This window comes from Telmatherina bonti (assembly GCF_933228915.1).
Source record: "Telmatherina bonti genome assembly, chromosome: 20".
Taxonomy (NCBI): domain Eukaryota; kingdom Metazoa; phylum Chordata; class Actinopteri; order Atheriniformes; family Telmatherinidae; genus Telmatherina; species Telmatherina bonti.
In genome coordinates, this window is record NC_136618.1 from 6,751,969 (window position 1) to 6,771,499 (window position 19,531).

General features: G+C 44.2%; 1 protein-coding gene across 2 annotated transcripts in view; it reads left to right on the forward strand.

The window, feature by feature from the left end:
- nrp1a (neuropilin 1a) overlaps positions 1-15,451 on the forward strand; it is an 82,865-nt gene extending 67,414 nt beyond the window's left edge. The window contains exons 11-18 of one of the 2 annotated variants that reach the window (XM_079259481.1): positions 858-1,002; positions 4,944-5,054; positions 5,581-5,631; positions 10,112-10,255; positions 10,333-10,610; positions 10,685-10,781; positions 10,861-10,914; positions 12,712-15,451. In XM_079259481.1, coding sequence (XP_079115607.1) covers positions 858-1,002; positions 4,944-5,054; positions 5,581-5,631; positions 10,112-10,255; positions 10,333-10,610; positions 10,685-10,781; positions 10,861-10,914; positions 12,712-12,998 — 1,167 coding nt within the window. In that variant the 3' untranslated portion in view covers positions 12,999-15,451. The remainder of the gene's footprint in view (positions 1-857; positions 1,003-4,943; positions 5,055-5,580; positions 5,632-10,111; positions 10,256-10,332; positions 10,611-10,684; positions 10,782-10,860; positions 10,915-12,711) is intronic. The other variant, XM_079259482.1, reaches the window with a different exon arrangement.
- Positions 15,452-19,531: the final 4,080 nt, after the last annotated feature.

The following is a 19,531-nucleotide window of genomic DNA, read 5'->3' on the forward strand; positions in this document are numbered from 1 at the left end:
CAGAGCCCGGCTCACAGACCAGCATGTTCCACCAATCAGAGCCCGGCTCACAGACACATCGCTGCTGGTTTGTGGGGAGTCTGAGAAGCTGATTGTTATGTTATTATTATTAATATTATTATTATTGTTATGTTGCTGGAAATGTGGCAAAGTTTTTAAAATCCCGGCTAAATGAAGACTCATATCTGACACGCCACATTTCAGCAGCGTGTTACGTCTGACAGCGTCCATTTCAGCTGCTCTGACTCCGTTAGGATGAACAGATTCGCCGGTTCCACCCAGCGGAAGGCGAAGTGGAGGGAGCCTGGGGGAAACAGGAGAGTAAATAACACACAACTTAGAGGTGTGTGTGGCTAAAACACAGCCACACACACCTCCAGGAGGAGCTGCAACAGCCCATTCCCATTACAAGTGTCCCTGACAGGGCATAAATCTGCTGCAGATGGGCTGATGCTTGATTTATGAAGGCAGAGAGGAGGATCCATATCCCTCTGTCATAGTGAGTCGCCTTTCTCGCCTCTTGCTAAAGAAGCTGCAGCTTCTTAAACTCACCAGGATTGTTCCGGTGATCACATCCATGAATCCACCGCCGTCTTCCTCCTTTGCATCATCTGGCTTGATCCTGATCCTCGCAGAGGTGTGTGTGTTGCTGTTTTATTCCCTCTCCTCACACAGATAAGCTGTGCTGTCGCCCTTTCTCTTCAGTAATCGGACTGTTTTCCCTCAGATTTCATAGGAATGTGTCCCAAAACTTCTGATCTAAGGTGTTCTTCCCACCTAACCCGCCATGATGTTCGCGTCTCAGAGAGCCTGATGAGAAATATAACGTTTCATGCTTCTGGTGTTTTCCCTGCCAGATATTTGAGGGCAACAGCAACTATGACACGCCTGAACTGAGGACGGTGGAGCCCCTGCTGACCCGCTTCATCAGGATTTATCCAGAGAGGGTCTCTCCTTTAGGCATGGGTCTGCGGCTGGAGCTTGTGGGCTGTGAGATTGAAGGTAAACATGTACAGAAAGTTTGTGTTTGGCTGATGTTGTGTGATCTGTGAACACCAACAGGAGGATATCGCAGGGGATTATGGGACATTTTTATTGGGCACAAACCTCCCTTGTTTAGCTGTGATGCTTATTCCACAGAAAGATCATCCTTATATGTTTTTATATCATTATAAAGGTAATCAATCAGGCTTTTCGACTTTTTATAGAATAAAAAGTAAACAACAAATCAGCTGTGGAGGCTGAGAGATTTTACTCTTTCATGGAAAATATGAGCTAATTTTGAATCTGAACTCTAAAATGTTAAAACAAAAGGCTGCGAAAGTCATTGGAAACAGCTGGAGGAGCTTTTGACAACTAATCAGGTTACCTGGTTAACAGGTTAGTCCCTTGACTGGGTATAAAAGGAGCACTTCCGGGAGGCAGAGTCTCTCAGATGGACAGAGCTTCACCAGTCTGAGACAAACTGGATCTAAAAGTTGTGAAACAGTTTCAGAAAAATGTTCCTCTAAGTAAAACTGTGAAAACTTTAAGGATCGCACCATATAAGCAAAGACTCAGGTAATTAGAAGGAATCCCTGTATGCCCAGGACAAGGCTTGTGGTCTTCTGCTTTAAAGGCAGACATGATTCTGGAACCTTTATGGCATGTTTTTTTTTCTCTATCACTAACACACTGATATTTACACATCTTAACAGGTCTGCTGAAGCCTCCAAACAGGCTTTGTGGTTGTAGAGATGAACTGGTTTCATCACTGTAGAGCAGAGCTGACGGAGTTAAAGGAGAGAAATTGTCCTCCAAACACAACTTTCCTTATTTCTGCGTAAATGTTTATCGTTTTCTCTTCTTTGTTTGATCACTTTCTGTGACATTTCAACCTTCTGAACCCTGAATGAAACCTTCTGTCCACACCTCTCTGACCTCTTCTGCTAAAAAACCTGTTTTCTCTCAGCATTGATGTAAAATGAGTCAGATCACAGTGCGTGTATTCACACCTGACGGGTCTGCACAGCGTCCAACAGTTGTCTCGCCTCCCTGTTGCATCACAGCTCGCCACTTCCAGAGGGCAAGCCCACCTGGTCCTTGCAAAGCGCTTTGTTTTCTCTTCCTGAGAGGTCTGACTCTGTCGGAGCTGACGTAGCGCTGAAACGGCTCAGCAGCGTCAGCGTGGAGCTGGCGAGCCTCTAAGTGGATTTACATATTGGATTTCAGGGCAGCCCGTTCTCTCATCAGCCTGGTGGACTCCCAGCGGGGGCTTCACAGAGATGATAATGCTTGTTTTCACTGTTAATGCCAAACACACACACCTACTCAGAGTCCTCTGCACGCAGAACCGCGATCACCTTGCTAAACATGCGGTTACAGGGAAGTGTATACAGCACACACACTGCTGTGTGTGTGTGTGTGTGTGTGTGTGTGTGTGTGTGTGTGTGTGTGTGTGTGTGTGGGGAGCATAGCAGGAAGGCTGAATCCTCATTTCTGCGAGAGGCTCCCCTGACGCAGCACTGACCCCATCCCTGACCTCTCCCACCCTGAATCTGACAGAGGCTGATCTGCCTCATATTTCATCCGGCAGAGAAGGCGAGAGCGAGAGCGAGAGCGAGAGCGAGAGCGAGAGCGAGAGCGAGAGCTCCGGCTTGCAGACTCACATTCGGATCCCGCCACCATTCTTCACCCAGTTTGCCCCAATCTGTCTTTGCCTCCGCCACTCCACCTCTCTCCTCCATCTTTTTCTTTCTCTGTCTGCAGCGGGAAAGCCCGATCATTACTCAGTCAGCGTAAACGCTCACAGAAAGCGCTCAGACCGCAGGATGGTGGATTCGATTTTGGTCTTTGCACACATCCAAGCGAAGCAGAGCCATAATGACAGGCCACCGCGGCCCGGCCTACGGCCCGTCCTGAAGTGTTTCGGTCAACCGCCCGAAACCGAAGCCCCGTGCATTGCCCTCCGCTCTCTATTTTAACACAGACACCTCCACAGCTTGATAAAAGGAGGAATGTTTACAGCTGAAGGCCACAAAGTTAGCCAGGATCTGGCCTATTTACATGTTGTTTCACTCTTCTGTTTTAACTATGAAGCAAAGCTTCTGGCCTGACTAGCCGTGGGTGGGCGGGGTCACATTGGCATGATCACTCTTCTCTGAACACGTTCCACTCTGCATGTGACAAAGTCACTGAGTCATCCAGCTAGTCTATTCATTAGCAGCAGGTAGCTTTCTTTCTGTCTTTCTGATTTAACTTGCTAGTTTCTGGTCCTCCGGACAGTCAATGGTTCTGTTCTCCGCAGGGACCATGGATCTAGAGTCGGCGTGTGTGGGTGCAGATGTGTATATGCGTGTATGTGTATGTGTATGTGTGTCTGTAGTTGGGTATGTATGTGTATATACGTGTATGCATTTATATCTTTCTCTTCTTTTCTCTGTTTTCTTCTCTGTTCTCTTTCTGTCTCTCTTCTGTCCTCTCCGGTCAGGTCCAGCCGCATAAACTCTGTAATTTGAACAATTATACAAAACATATAGAAAAATAAAATAAGAATCCAGAAAAACAAGGGGATCATTACATCTATGAAAGCTCCCATTGGCAAAATAAATTTGCTCAGCAGAACACAGCATCCAGAACATCAGTCTGCTGCTTAAATGCTGGACAAGACAATTAAAAAAAAGAAAAAACTATGAAGCAAAGCTAAAACCAGCAAACTTTTAGGTGTGTGAAAGTTATCTTATCTAGTTTTTTAGCTCTTTTAGGTGTGTGAAAGTTATCTTATCCAGTTTTTTAGCTCTTTTATGTGTGTGAAAGTTATCTTATCTAGTTTTTTTAGCTCTTTTAGATGAGTGAGAGTTAGCTTATCTAGTTTTTTAGCTCTTTTATGTGTGTGAGATAAATCACATCTAGTTTTTTAGCTCTTTTAGGTGTGTGAAAGTTATCTTAGCTAGTTTTTTAACTCTTTTAGGTGAGTGAAAGTTAGCTTATCCAGTTTTTTAGCTCTTTTAGGTGAGTGAAAGTTAGCTTATCTAGTTTTTTAGCTCTTTTATGTGTGTGAGATAAATCACATCTAGTTTTTTAGCTCTTTTAGGTGAGTGAAAGTTATCTTATCTAGTTTTTTAACTCTTTTAGGTGAGTGAAAGTTAGCTTATCCAGTTTTTTAGCTCTTTTAGGTGAGTGAAAGTTATCTTATCTAGTTTTTTTTTAGCTCTTTTAGGTGTGTGAAAGTTATCTTATATAGTTTTTTAGCTCTTTTAGGTGAGTGAAAGTTATCTTATCTAGTTTTTTTTTTTTTAGCTCTTTTAGGTGTGTGAAAGTTAGCTTATCTCGTTTTTTAGCTCTTTTAGGTGAGAGAGAGTTATATTATCTAGTTTTTTTAGCCCTTTTAGGTGTGTGAAAGTTAGCTTATCTAGTTTTTTTTTAGCTCTTTTAGGTGAGTGAAAGTTAGCTTATCTAGTTTTTTAGCTCTTTTAGATGAGAGAGAGTTATATTATCTAGTTTTTTAGCCCTTTTAGGTGAGGAAAGTTAGCTTATCTAGTTTTTTAGCTCTTTTAGGTGAGTGAAAGTTAGCTTATCTCGTTTTTTAGCTCTTTTAGATGAGAGAGAGTTATATTATCTAGTTTTTTAGCCCTTTTAGGTGAGTGAAAGTTAGCTTATCTAGTTTTTTAGCTCTTTTATGTGTGTGAGTTATCACATCTATTTTTTTTTTAGCTTTTCTAGGTGTGTGAGAGTTATCTTATCTAGTTATTTAGCTCTTCTAGGTATGTGAGAATTATTTTATCTAGTTTTTTTAGCTCTTTTAGGTGTGTGAGAGTTATCACATCTATTTTTTTTTTTTTTTTGCTTTTTTTCTTATAAATTAGCTTCTTATCTCTTTATAAAATAAAGAAAGAAACTAACCGTTCAGACGCCATGTTTAATTTAAATTCTAACGCTCGCTGCCTCTCTTCTTCGTCTTTCAGCTCCCACCTCACCCCCCACCACCACGGCCCCCAGCATCACCCCGTCGGACGAGTGCGACGACGACCAGGCGAGCTGCCACAGCGGCACAGGTGATGACTACGACATGACAGGTGCTAACATCGCCTTCATGAGACTGCGACCAGCTTGCTCACACTCAGTCTGCTTCCTCTCAGTTGTACTCCTGCTAACCCGCCATGCATCCTGCACACTCACCAGCCTGCACATCAGCTAGCTGGCAACTAGCCGGAGCTCAACCCTCCCCTCTAACACCTGGAAACTCACAGACAGGGTTGCAGCTCTGCCTCCTTCCTAACTTTTCCACGCTCTCCTGCTTTCACCCTCTTAGCCTCATTTCCCAGTAACCCAGTAACTCCCTGACCCCCATGCTGCCGCTGCATGCACTCCTAATTAACCAGCAGTCTCCAATGATGAGCATGGCACCGTTTCAGTCATGTTTCTATAGTATTACATCACTACTTCCTGCTATATAGGCCAAGAGAGGAAGTGGTCTGTGCAGATTAGTGAGATTTAGCTAGCATAGGAAGTGCATGAATGCAGATAGTCAAACTTTTTTCATCTAAATCTGAATACAAGGCTTGAGTGAGTATGCTAACGTTGGCTAACGTGTTGTGACAGGTGGTACCACGGTGCCAGAGACCACCACTGCTGAAGTGGATACCATCCCTGGTGAGTGAAGCAATATTTATTCTCCCATATCTTTCTGAAGAGTGAACCTGATGCCTTCAAAGATAGCACAAAGACATGATGAAATATTGTGAATATTTAACTGTGTGAGGGTTGTTTAGCAACGGTTTCATCTGGCTGCATACCTGAGCTAATGAATGCCAGCGGAAGGCGGACGCTCTCCTCTGATGTGTGTCTGTTATTAAAAGTGAAGATTTGACCCCGAGAGGCTCCTGTAGACGGGGCGAGGAGGGCTAGCTGATGATTAGCAGCGGTGCTCTGCTGCTGCCTTCTCAGCATAACCACTAATCACTGGGCCGACACAAAAAGCACACGCACAACCGCAACACCAAACCGGAAAGCACAATGCAGATGACCAGGGGAAATTAGGTGTGCTCCAGGGCCACGTGCACACACACACACACACAGACACACACACACACACACCAGCGTCTCCTGCAGCAGGCTGATGAGGCAGCAGCCAGCTGAGAGACTGCGCCCCGCTCTGACCTTGGCTAATGGGCCGTTGGCTCCACCCAGGCCCGTCCACTCAGTCAGCTGGCTCTGCAGTCTGCCGGGGTACCGGCTCCAATAATGGATGAGACCTGAGGTGCATGGAAGTAACCAACTGTCTTTGGCATGAGCAACCAATGCAGCCGCCTACTAAGGTGCACCCAGGAGCCGAGACGTGTTTATTAAAATAAAATAAAGCAAATAACATGTAAAATGCAGAAAAAGTCAGTTTCATACTGTTTTCATGGTGGTTGTGAGCCAACCAAAACCATTTTAACTGGAAATTTCATGGTTTGCACATAAATAATAAAGATTTAATCATTTCATCGTCCTTATTAAACACCCTGTAATTAAAGTAAATCTAAAATCAGCTGAGCTGGAAAGGAGACGAGATGGCAGCAAACAGCAGGGAGGCCCTGGAGATGCAGAAGCAGCTCTGAGGACATGATGAGGGGTCTCACACCTGGCCTGCCGTCCTCCTCAGCACTGGTTCCCAGCATGAGGTCCCATGAAGACCGCAGGGGGTCCCCGAGGCTGTGACTGTTCTGAGCCGGCGTGGTTTCAGTGAAGAGATGAGTTCAGGGGGATTTGTTTAACTTTTATTTTTAATAATTTTGGTGTTTTTAGAGCCTGAAAACACTTTGCACCATTTATTAATGAGAAACACCTCAGATGATCCGTCTTCGGCGGAGCGACTGATCCACAGGATCCTGAACAGCAGGGAGTGATGGATCGCTGTTTCCAGTCCACTTCGTCATACTGTTGTCTGTCTCGTCTCTTCCGCATCCGGATACTTCCAGATTCCAAACAGCCAAAACCAAAGCTCAGCTCAAGACCTGATCCAATCATTAAATCTGCTACTAATGGTTTCCTACCATTACCGGCTTTTAAAACCCGTTAAGATCCCACAACACATCAGGACTAGACCCGAACAAAAACTTTGTAAAGACATTTTCTTGCAGTGTCAGACATCTATATCTGCAGCCGACGCTTCGAAGACCCTTTACATCCTCATCAGTTCCATCAAACTCCCAGCTGCCTTTAGCTAAGAGCTAACCGGGCTAGCCTGGAGCTAACCAAGCTAGCCTGGAGCTAACTGAGCTAGCCTGAAGCTAACCGAGCTAGCATGCAGCTAACCGAGCTAGCCTGGAGCTAACCGAGCTAGCCTTTAGCTAACCGAGCTAGCCTGGAGCTAACCGAGCTAGCCAGTTTTAATGAAACTTATCACAAGCTGCATTTCCATTACATTTTGTTGCAAAATAAAAGCGATATTTGGAAGTTTCATATAACAACTATTGTGATTAGCAGGTGTTTCCATTGAACAGTGTTTTGTACATAAGCCTCAGTTTGACAGGATTTTATAAGAACTGAAACTTATGCAAGGTGGCCACGTAGGGTTATTTTGGAGTTTTTTTAGTTGCTGCGGAGAATTTGCTACGACTTTTCGAAGCTTAACTCCCTCATTTTTGTTTGTAAAACTCTAAAATTCGCTGTTGTTTCTTCCACACTGCGTCATGTTTACCGGAAATGAACTGGTCACGACCCCCCCTACACACACACACACACACACACATACACACGTAAATCCACCACACTTTTTTATAGTTTCTATATCGTAACGTCTGAAAAACCTCCTCATGAGATGGTAAAAACTTTTAATAATATTTGACTCATTTTGTAGAAATTTAGGTGTTTCCATTAGTGTTTTTTTTTTGTTTGGTTTTTTTTTTTAGATACATAGTTTTTATAGGTATAATTGAAAGGCAGACATTTTCTTCCTAACGGTCTAATGAAAGAGGAAGATTTTGAACACTTTTGGATGAATAAATTCCTTCTGTGGGATTCTGCCTTTCTGCCTCTGTAAGATGGTGCATACAGACGCAACATGTTTACTGTAAAAGAGGCAAATCTGCTGATATTTTCACTGTTAAAATGTTAGAAATCGGCCCTGCAACGGGATGGCGGCCAGCCCAGGGTGTAACTTCCCTTTCGCCTTATGATTGCTGGGTTAGGTTTCAGCTTCTTAGCAGTTAAGAAGATGGATGGATGGATGTTAAAAATCAGTAAATAATTTACCTTTAGTAAGGTTGCAAACCAGAAAACCAACTACAAATAATGCTAAATAAAACTGTGTACATTTATGATTAAACAACATTATAGTTAAACTCCAAAGATGCTGAGATGGGGGCCCTCCCCACCCCCTGCTTAGGCCCTCATAAATGTTTAGTGCGGCCCTGTTCAAGAGCATGGAACCCAAGTAATCCCCCAGAACGTTGTTCCTGTTGGCATTCAGAAGGAAAAGTCTTCTTTTCTCTCTCCAAGTGAGTCATATGGCTGCTCATCTTATCCAAATGTTCTTTACCTCCGTCCAGCCTCCCGTTAATGGCACAACAACAGAAAGGGAAAGAAAAAGCCTTTTAATTGGGAGTGGGATTTCTGTGTGGTTTGGAGCCTGAAATGCGGCTCCACATGGGAATTGCATCCTTTGTGTTTAATGTGTAAATAGTTGTTGCCTGCAGACGCTAGTTAAAACCTTCCCATTATTAAAGGGAACATTGGCTCGTACATTTCGTCATTTGGAAGGAAATCTAGTTGCATCTCTGAAGGCGGAAATCCCAAACATCTCCCTCCCAAGTGTTCCTTGGAAGTGTTCCTTCATCCAGTCTGACAAGCAGCAAAGCCCCCCCACATTTTCCAGCCTCATCGGCCTTCATCGGCGCGCCGTGGGTCCAAGGGGGGGTTGCCATGTTGGAAAGGGGCCCCAGCACCGTTTCCAAAGCTGTCTTCAGATTTCAAGTCCCTGCTCTCATTAAAATCCCCGTTTCTCAGCGGGAAGCACCGAACGTCTCTTTCTCAACTGGACGCCGTGTCCAGACCCTGTCTTCCCGTCCCGTCATGATGCTGAGTCCAAGCCGCCCCCCCCCCCCCCCCCCCCCATTACCCTCATCAAGAGGGTTAATTAAACACAGCTGGTCTCCTGTCACAGACATCTTTTTCTTTGTGTCAAACTGATGTTGGCTGCTTTTGTCCTCAGTAAGTTGGACATGAGACTTTCTTCTGCGAGCCTCTGCTGCCCTCTAGTGGTTAAACAGGTGGAGGAAGTAGGAGCCCGCAGTCCTGAACAGGGTGACCAGATCTTCTCTCACCAAATGTGGGACAAAGACGATGAAAATGTGTGATTCCACTCCTTCATGACAAAGTTGTTTTTTTTTTTTTTTTTTAAAAACCTTTATATTCTGCTCTTTGGTAATAAAATTACGATCCAAACATAACCAATCTGCTACTATATATTTTTTAATTGAAATTCCGGTTCTCTGACAAAGGGAAACAGTAAAAGCTTGCATACTGTTTCCTTTCACGTTATAAGAACCAAACAGGCTTTATCAGGAACATGTTGACTGGGAATCCTCCCTCTGAGTAGCGTCTTTTTTGTGACTCTTGGATTTTTGGTGCCGTTTCACGTCATATTCTCCGCCGTGTGACACGGAAAAATGACTCTGACAAACATCAGAAAATACCCTCCCAGTGTCCTGGAACAGGTGTAACCAGGAATATCTGCTTTCCCAGTCTTTGTTGGAACTAAACTTTCTTTTCTTCTTCGCTGCGGTCGTCTCCCTGTCCTCCATGATCGATCAGTTGTTTTTCTATTTATTTATTTATTTTGTTAGTTGGTGCATCCTGGATGTGCATTAAGTCCCGCCTCCTAGTTTGATTGACATGAGTGTAACTCAAATCAGCAGGCGGTGTGACGTGACAGCCGTCATATATTTTGCCTCACAGTTAGTAAAAGTTTTGTTTTGTTTGTTTTTTTTCCTTCACAAAAACAAAGCCTGGTCGTAACGATGCGGGACGGCGTCCCGTTTTGTGGGACGTGGGAAAAGTAACAGAAATGCGGGACGATCCCACACAAAGCGAGACATCTGGCCCCCCTGCAGTCCTGAACCCTCATTATTCTCTCAACCACTTGCAGCGTTCCAGTGGTTCGCCTGCGACTTCGGCTGGGCCAGTGATCCGTCCTTCTGCAGCTGGGTGTCAGAGGACACCGGTTCCAGGTGGCAGATCCAGTCCAGCGGCACCCCTACCCTCAACACCGGACCCAACATGGACCACACAGGTGAGCCTCCTGCTGATCCCGACCAGAAAATCTCAGACCAGGAGCTTTTCTCTGACCGTGATGCTCCTGCCCATCAGGTGGATCCGGGAATTTCATCTACACCTTAGCGACTGGTCTCCAGGAGACGGAGGTGGCTCGACTGGTGAGTCCGGTGGTCCAATCCCCTGACTCGGACCTGTGCGTGTCCTTTTGGTACCACATGTTCGGCTCGCACATCGGCACGCTGCATATCAAGCAGCGGAAATCGATGGCGGACGGACCTGCGGACATCCTGCTGTGGACAGTCAGCGGTCACCAAGGCAACCGCTGGAGGGAAGGCCGCGTCCTCGTGCCTCGCACCAACAAACCGTATCAGGTGTGCTGAGAGACTGGTCTGTCTGAAGCGTGTGGGAAGGAAGCTGAGGCTCAGTGGTTGTCGTGTTGTTTCAGGTGGTGATTGAGGGTCTGGTGGAGAGGAAGAGCTGGGGAGACATCGCCGTGGACGACGTCAAGGTCCTCAGTGGGCTCAGCATGCAGGACTGCAAAGGTCAGACTTCCGACATCACAGTCTACGTTTGCTTATCGATGTAAACCAACAGGAAATGAACCAGAATGTCTGATTCCAGATCCTGATGTTCCGACTGAGCCGATGCTTCCTGAGGACAGTTTCAACGAAATCCGTAAGTGTTTTTAACTGGTTTTAATGGGATGGTACACAACCACTACTCTGAGGGAAGGTGGGCTGTATGCAAAGAGTAAATACAAACAGAATCCCATCAAGTCATGTTTTACTCCCAGTAGAGGATAAACGACCTATCAGGCGTTAAACTGAGACATTTTATCATGAGATCATGAAGAAATGTTCCACCATGCTGCTGGGATGATGCAGGATGTGGTCCAGCATGGTCCTGCTGGACCAGTTCTCCTGTTCCTCCATCAGGATGTGGTCCTGCTGGACCAGTTCTCCTGTTCCACCATCAGGATGTGGTTCAGCGTGGTCCTGCTGGACCGGTTCTCCTGTTCCACCATCAGGATGTGGTCCAGCGTGGTCCTGCTGGACCAGTTCTCCTGTTCCACCATCAGGATGTGGTCCAGCGTGGTCCTGCTGGACCAGTTCTCCTGTTCCACCACCAGGATGTGGTTCAGCGTGGTCCTGCTGGACCAGTTCTCCTGTCCCACCATCAGGATGTGGTCCAGCGTGGTCCTGCTGGACCAGTTCTCCTGTTCCACCATCAGGATGTGGTCCAGCGTGGTCCTGCTGGTACCAGTTCTCCTGTTCCACCATCAGGATGTGGTTCAGCGTGGTCCTGCTGGACCAGTTCTCCTGTTCCACCATCAGGATGTGGTCCAGCGTGGTCCTGCTGGACCAGTTCTCCTGTTCCACCATCAGGATGTGGTTCAGCGTGGTCCTGCTGGACCAGTTCTCCTGTTCCACCATCAGGATGTGGTCCAGCATGGTGGAACCTGCAAGGTCTTCCCTGAAAGATGTTTCAGCATTGATGGAGCTTCCCAGATGTGGAAGCTGCAGCCTTTAAACCCGACAAGATGCTTTCATGCTCAGTAACTGTGGTTGGAAGGCTAGCTGTTAGCATCCTGCTAGCTCTGTTTACTGTTTGCCATCCAGACACTTTAAAGGGGACGGCCTTCCAGTCGGTGCAGCAGCACGACTTTAAACTTCCAGCACCACTTTAGAGCCGCGATTCTCTGATCTAATCATGAAGAAAAATAATTGTTTGTGAACGTTTACAAATTTAGACTAAATCGACACGGTGCATCAAAATGCATCAGTTAATCAGTAAACCAGCCCACCGCTACTTTTAATGCAGAAGTTCATCAGCCATTCTTGTCCCAGCATACAGAGACTCCTTCTGAATCTTCTGATGATTCTATACACCAGAGCCGTGACGATATGCTTTCATCCCGATTCGATTATGATTTTTTGGGTGCCAATTCGATTTAAATTGTTATTTTCACAATTCTTCGATATTGCTGATTTTTGTAGATTAAAAACAAATTAAATGTATAAAACTTTATTTTGCTCGCAATTACTTGATTTCAATCAGGAAAAAACAACCCAGTAGGCAGACCGTCTTTCTGCTGCTATAACGCCCAATAAGACAAGTAAAAAGATCAATAAAAATGACCAAAAAATTTTAATGGATTATCTTTATTTGTTTGAAAACAACAAAAATTCCATTTTAAAATTGTGAAGCAAAAAATCCTGAAATTTGATTTTTCGATTCGATTTTCCCGCCCTTACTACACTCTGTACATGGTGGGATCTAACAAGTCTGAAAATCATTTCTCTTTAAGACCCAGATTGTTTCAGACTGCTGAACTTCTGTCCATCAGAGAGACTCTGCCTCTCTGAAATGATAAAACATGCTGTTTATCTTCTACTGGGAATAAAATAAGGGTTGATAAGATGTGAGGAATGGAGCTTTTAGTCTCCGTCTGCTTCTGTCTCCTGCTTCCAGTCGAGGGAATCACAGAATATCCAGACTTTGTAGAAAGCAACCAGATCAGTGGAGCCGGCAACATGCTGAAGACGCTGGACCCCATCCTCATCACCATCATCGCCATGTCGGCCCTGGGGGTCTTCCTGGGGGCCATCTGCGGAGTGGTTTTGTACTGCGCCTGCTCGCACGGCGCCATGTCCGAGAGGAACTTATCAGCCCTGGAGAACTATAACTTCGAGCTGGTGGACGGCGTTAAGCTAAAGAAGGACAAACTGAACGTGCAGAGCTCGTACTCGGAGGCGTGAGGTGCGGCTGATGTGACTGTTAGACGGGCAGAGCTCGCGGCAGACTCTGCTATGTCTGCGAGCGGGCAGGCACAACGGGACTGCCAACACCCTCAACCCGCCGGATGAGGGCCGGTTCAGGAACCAGCGGGAGGTTCGGACTGATCCACGCTTTTCTCAGGAGCTGCAGTAAGAAGAATTTACCAGTAGGGGACACTGTGTACAAATAAACTACAGGAAAAAATGTACAGACGATTTAGATGATATTTTAATTTTGTATTATGATTTTCATTCATTTTTACAATCGGATGCTGGTGTTGAGACCAATTTATTAATAATGTCTAAAGTATTTATCGTTTTCTGGGAGAGAAATGTGTTTTTTAGTCTTCTTTTTATTTTCCAAGAAAGAGAAAATCCTAAATGAACCATATCTGGTGAAGCTGTAGGTTTGTGACTCATGTTTCCCGTCCCTTTCCGCCCCTTTCGCTCCAAAGTGAGGCTCCCTTTCATGGCAGTGTATGGTTCTGACAGTGCCTTTAGTACCTTTTGCTTTGCCTCCACTGTTGATGTTTTTCTTCTTCTTGGCTTAAGTTATGATGAAACGGGCACACTACCTTCAAAACGACAGGATTATCGCTCATCACAGCCTCTTTTTTTTCTGCTTTCTGTCCAAAAAAAAACAAAAAAACACACAATGTAAATAAGTTTTAATATATTTTTTGCCCTTTTTAAAGAAAGTAAAAAAGGAGAAAAAAGCTGCAGTATCCCCTTTTTCATGGGTTTGTGTGCGTGTAAATACGACCTGTCTCGTGGAAGGTGCAGTGCTGATCTTTTATTATTTTTTATGTTGCTCAGGCAATGATGACGATGTTGCAGCGATTTCAACGTGCATTCAAGCCACGTGTCACAAAAACACCAACTTTACACACAAAAAATGGAGAAAAAAAAACTGGCCAGGATGAATGAATGCACATAATAAGCTAATCTGCCATGACTTCATGTGAGAGTTTGACTGATTTACTACGAGAAAATTCATATCAGATTATAAAGTATTAAATGTCTGCAGGCATACCAAAAGAAAGTAATCATTGCTTTGCTTCTGTCAGGAGCAAAAAGTGGTTCTTCACCGCCAACGTCACTGTGGATTAACTGGAGAAGCGCTACGTGGACGATGCAGCTTGAATGCACTTTGTTTTGCGACTCCCTGGTGGTGGAAATGTGTAAAAAGAGGGTTCCCCCGCTCACTGAGGAACGGTGCTATGAGTAACCTGGCCAGGCGTGTGAAGCCAGATGTGTTGTCCACGTGCCGCAGCGTAGCTTCAGGCCTTTAACCTGTTTCACATGTAGCAGCCATAACCTTGTGATGTCATTAGGATGGGACGCTGGTGCAGCAGAGGGGGGGTGGGATCGAGTGGCATCACCTGAACCAGGTCCTGGACTCGCTCTGTGGCTTTACCAAAGGATGCTCACCCCCCTTCTTTCTTTGTTTTTGGGGTCACAGTTCATCAGGTTCTCAGAGACCCCCAAAGAGAAACCAAAAGGGGGGACGGGACACTTGTAGAGAAGAGCAACATGTAACAACCTGTTTTCTATCTTTTTCACTAAAAGTATATAAATAATAAAGAAAAAAAAAAAGGTGCAAACGTCACCGTGATGTGAACTCTTCAAGACTCTTGCTTTGGACGGATGAGACAATCCGGGGACACCAGGGTCCGGCGTGTCCAGGAACTCAATCAATCAATCAGAAACTCGATGCTGGGGAGGCTTTTTTCTTTTCTGTGTGCCGTGAACGTCGTGCCGTGGTGAACACTTCCTCAGCCAGTCCATCTGGGCTCTCCTCCGCCTGCAGCTGCAGAGGAAACCATCCTGTAGCCTGGACTCAAAACCTACAATGTTGCACTGACAAATATATTTAAGAGTGTTTATTACCTTCATTTGCAGAAAAAGAGAAAAAAAACTAAAGTCCAAACAGAAAAACTCCTTCATTTCATCTTTTCTATGTAGTTTCAGATTGTCTCAGAAGGGAAATAATCTGAAATGTAAAAGATATCCAGATGTTTTCATTCTTGAAAAAGAAGATAGATTTTTCAACAGTAATGTCGCTTTACGTGTACATCCCATAATACTGCTTCGTTTTGTACTGTCATTCAGATTTTGTGCAGATTTTTCTTTTTTTCTTTTTTACAAGAACAAGAAAATTCATATTTTTATTTTCAATACTGCTTCTGTAATTTGCTGTTGTAGTAAAAAAAGAAGAATAAACAGCAAAAGCCTTAAAATGCTTTGGGTTTAAATGTGTTGTGACGTAGATATTAAACTCCGACATGTTTCTTTACCTGCTCCAGTGAGGACGCCACGTCACGGCCCTGCTGGAAGGCTTAACCAGGGTTAACCAGGCTTAACTAGTCTGTGAGGTTACAGCAGGGCGGTGATGTGAACCGGAACATTGTGTCTAGTCTATGTCTTACAGCCGTTTGCTTTCCAAACATACAATAAAACTTTGTCTTGATACGAAGGACGTCCATCATTTCCTGCCTTGTTTGGTAAAGTTTCACTGAATTCTTCTTTAAACCAAGACGAAGCAGCTTTCTGAGGACAGATTCACAGAAAGATCTGAAAACTGCTTCAGAAATGTTTCCAGTTGGAGAAAATCTGCATCATATGAGAAGATTTTTTCCTTTTTTTATTTCAGATTCTATTCTGCAGTCTTTTAGCTTTTATCAAAGCGAGATGCAAGTTGTCCAGAAATGAGTCGATACTTTAAAAAAATCCCAGCCTAAATACTGTATGATGTATGAAGATAACACCCTGATGAGACTAAACATTTGTGTTTTATTAAAAAGCCCAGTGTGTGTCACATGACTGTGGTGGCCAATCAGAGGGCGTGATGTCATCATAATGCTGCTACATTGTGGTCAGGTTTGGTTTTTATATTTTATTGGTTAAATGCAGGTTTTTATCATGTTTATTATCATCATCATCATCAAAATGTGGAGAATACAGAATACAGAAGGCTGAGGAGAAAGGGATCAGCTTCAGTATCAGCAGCCTGACGGCTCCCAACGTGGAGGGTCTGGTCTTCCACCATGTTGCAGGGTGTTCATTTACAGCCTGACCATTAGTTCCCATCATCATAAACCATAAAATAGACCTTTAGATATTTTATACACACTTAATATGGGATATCTCTAATCTAAGTAACCATGGAGATCATTTTCTGAGCTCCTCTACGGCTGCTCAACCTTACAAGCAACACTCAGGGTTTAATATTCACCAGCCTAAAACTCTGCAGATGTCTGTCTGGATTGAGTTTTACTTTTCTTTTCTTGCAATGATCTACAGAAGAGTCTAAACAAAACTGGATATTTTACATGTTTAATGATCATAATCAAGATAAAGTTGCTTGAATGGTTTCTGTGTTTACTGTGTTTCACCAAGAGCAATGTTTTGTGTTTCCTGCTTTTTCTGTTGCTGCAGCTTTAATGTCTGCTTAATGCTTTTTAATAATCAGTCAGTGGTCTGTGGCTGTGATGATGGAGGGTTGGAAGGGTTGCAGGAGGAGCAGTCAGACAGATTTTCATCAGGAAATCTAACATCTAAACTCAGGCTGGGTCAGACATGTAAATGTGAGGAAGTCTGTGTTTAAAACTTCCTTTATAAAGCATAACCAGTAAAAACAAACCTCACATTAAACAGATTTATTGTCTCCCAGCTTCTATAAACAGATCTGGGTCTGTAGTTTCCTTATCTGACACTGGATGTCTCTGGAGTTGTTAAAAACTGATGATAATCAGGTTAAAAAAAAAAAAAAAAAGAAAAAAAAACTGATGATAATCTGTGAAGACATGCAGTGACTGAAACACACCACAAGGGGGCGTCAGACCACAGAGACGTTCCCTGAGGGCAGTGGGTTCACGAGGAAGTAAAGAGGAATAACTTTGCTTTTTAAAAGGTCTTATTTCAGCTTGTATGATGAGGTGAGTCAGTTCAGCCGTCAGGATTACAGCAATGGGAATGTACACGTATGTACATTTAAAACAACTTCAATTCAATTCAGCTTTATTTAATGTTGTCTCAGGGAACTTTACAGACACATCATTTCAAGCCAATTCATAAATATCCTATAACAGAAACCAACTGATTGCATCGAGTCATGACTTGGATCCAATCCTCCATCCTGAGCTGCACGAGGCGACAGTGGGAAGGAAAAAACTCCCCTTTAACAGGAAGAAAACCTCCGGCAGAACCCGGCTCAGGGAGGGCAGCCATCTGCCTCGACTGGTTGGGATGGAGAGGACAGGAAAGACAGATCAACATGTACAACTGCACTTATTCAGGAAGACCTGCAGACCTGCTATATTGCCATGTATTTATACATTAATAAGAAATAGAGCGAGGTACTTCTCAGTGCATCAGGTAACATCCCCATTGCTACATAAGTAATGGATGGCTAGACTACCCATAACTATAAGAGCAATGAGCATAACCTGGACAGTTGGGTCCCGTACATGCAGACTCCAACTCAGGAGATGCTCATATCCTAACTGTAAGAATCATGGAAAAGGAAGGTTTTCAGCTCCATCTTAAAGGTGTGGAGGGAGTCTGCCTCCCGAACCCACGGTGGGAGCTGGTTCCATAAGAGAGGAGCCTGATAGCTAAAGGCCCTTCCTCCCATAGGACTCTGTGAGACTCTGGGAACCACCAGTAAACCTGCAGTCTGAGAGCGCAGTGCTCTGTTTGGAATATATGGAACTATAAGATCTTTTATGTACAATGGAGCTTGGTCATGGAGAGCTTTATATGTCAGGAGAAGAATTTTAAACTTTATCCTGGATTTAACAGGGAGCCAGTGCTAGTCCTGCTAGTCCTCATCAGAACCCTCGCTGTAGCATTTTGGATCAGATGGAGACTTTTCAGGGCTTATTTGGGACAACCTATAAATAAGGACTTGCAGTAATCCAGTCTGGAAGTAATAAAGGCATGGACTCATTTTTCTGCATCTTTCTGAGACAAGATGCTCCTAATTTTAGCAATATGACGCAGGTGGAAGAAGGCGGTTCTAGAAACCTGTTTTTAATGTGAGCTAAAAGACAAGTGCTGGTCAATAATGACTTCAAGATTACTAGAGCTTTAAAAGTTACTCTGATCATGATGTGAAATACTGGATTTTTCACATCCAGCGACTTGGAATTAAATGTTTACTGGTTTTCATCTCCCATTCCACAGACCAAGATTTCTGGCCTTGTCATCAGTTTTTAACGTACCCGTCTGAAGCCGAGTACAGACTCTAGTTTTTATGCTCTAAATACTTTTGTTTAGATTTGTCTTCATTTAACTGGAGGAAGTTGTGTTTGATAAGAGTTTGGATCTGACTTTAGTCTCCTGGTTGGACGGTTGCATAGATTTGTCTGTCATCTAAGGATCCATTCCCATCAGGACAGTCCGCTAGACTCGGTCCGGTTGGGGACTCGGTCCAGCTGCAGGGGGGTGTATCCATGCGGACCGAGACCGTGTTCACGCTGCAGTTTAGTGAAACCAGCCAAACTATTAGAATAATATCTCCCCATTCCCACCAGAGGTGGCGCTGCACTAGTATTTAGCAGAAGAGAGGACATGAAGAAGAAAACTCTGTTTCCTCCACCTGCCAGTTAAACATGGAGACCAAACTATGGCTGTTTTGGGTTTTTATTGTGTCTTATGCAAGTATACTGCAGAAATCCACTGCAACAATGGAGGCAGTATGAACACCAGACGAGGCAGAGGACCCTTAACGCCATCGCTATGGATTTACCCACAATGCAATGCTACACCACATGCAGGAAGGGACTTGGTTTGTAGTCCGCTTCCTGTATTTGGTCCGCTTGGAACGGTCCGATAGACTGATGTGGATGTGTCCTAAGTAACTATGGCAACGTATGTTGTTGTTTTTCATCATTTGAGTGAGTGGAAGCATGTAGATGTTGAACAGCAGGAGCACCAGATGACGCCCTGAGGAACTCCACCAGTTATTTTAGTTCATTCAGGTTCATAGTTACCCATCGACACAAAGTCGTCTTTTTTCCATTTTTTCTTTAATTTTATTGAGTTTTATGTTAAATATCAGCTGGACAAGTGAGCGGTCGCAGTGTTAGATGAAGAGGAAGTGCTGCAGGACAGGATATGTGGAAGATTTAGCTGCCTGGAAGACAGTCGGCATATCTGTACAATCTTGGTTTTTCATCTTCCTCGCTTCCTGTTGCTCAGCCAAAAAAAAAAAAAAAAGCTGGTCCCTGATGGTTTTTGCTGACTTGGACAAGAAGCATCATTTGCTTGTTTCTTAATTCTGGAGAATGATTCATATCAGTGCTTCTCTGGCATACATGAGCCGGCTCACGAACTATAAGCAGCATAAAATATCTGTAAAATGAGTAAAAGTGAAGTTATAACTGGCCTAAAACCAGTGAAGTTGTCCATCCTGCTCCGCTGTGGAGCACACGGTCAAGCTGCATCCTCATGTAAACACTCCCTGGAGAATAAACAGGATTCGAGGAGCTTCCGGACTTAATAGTTTGTTT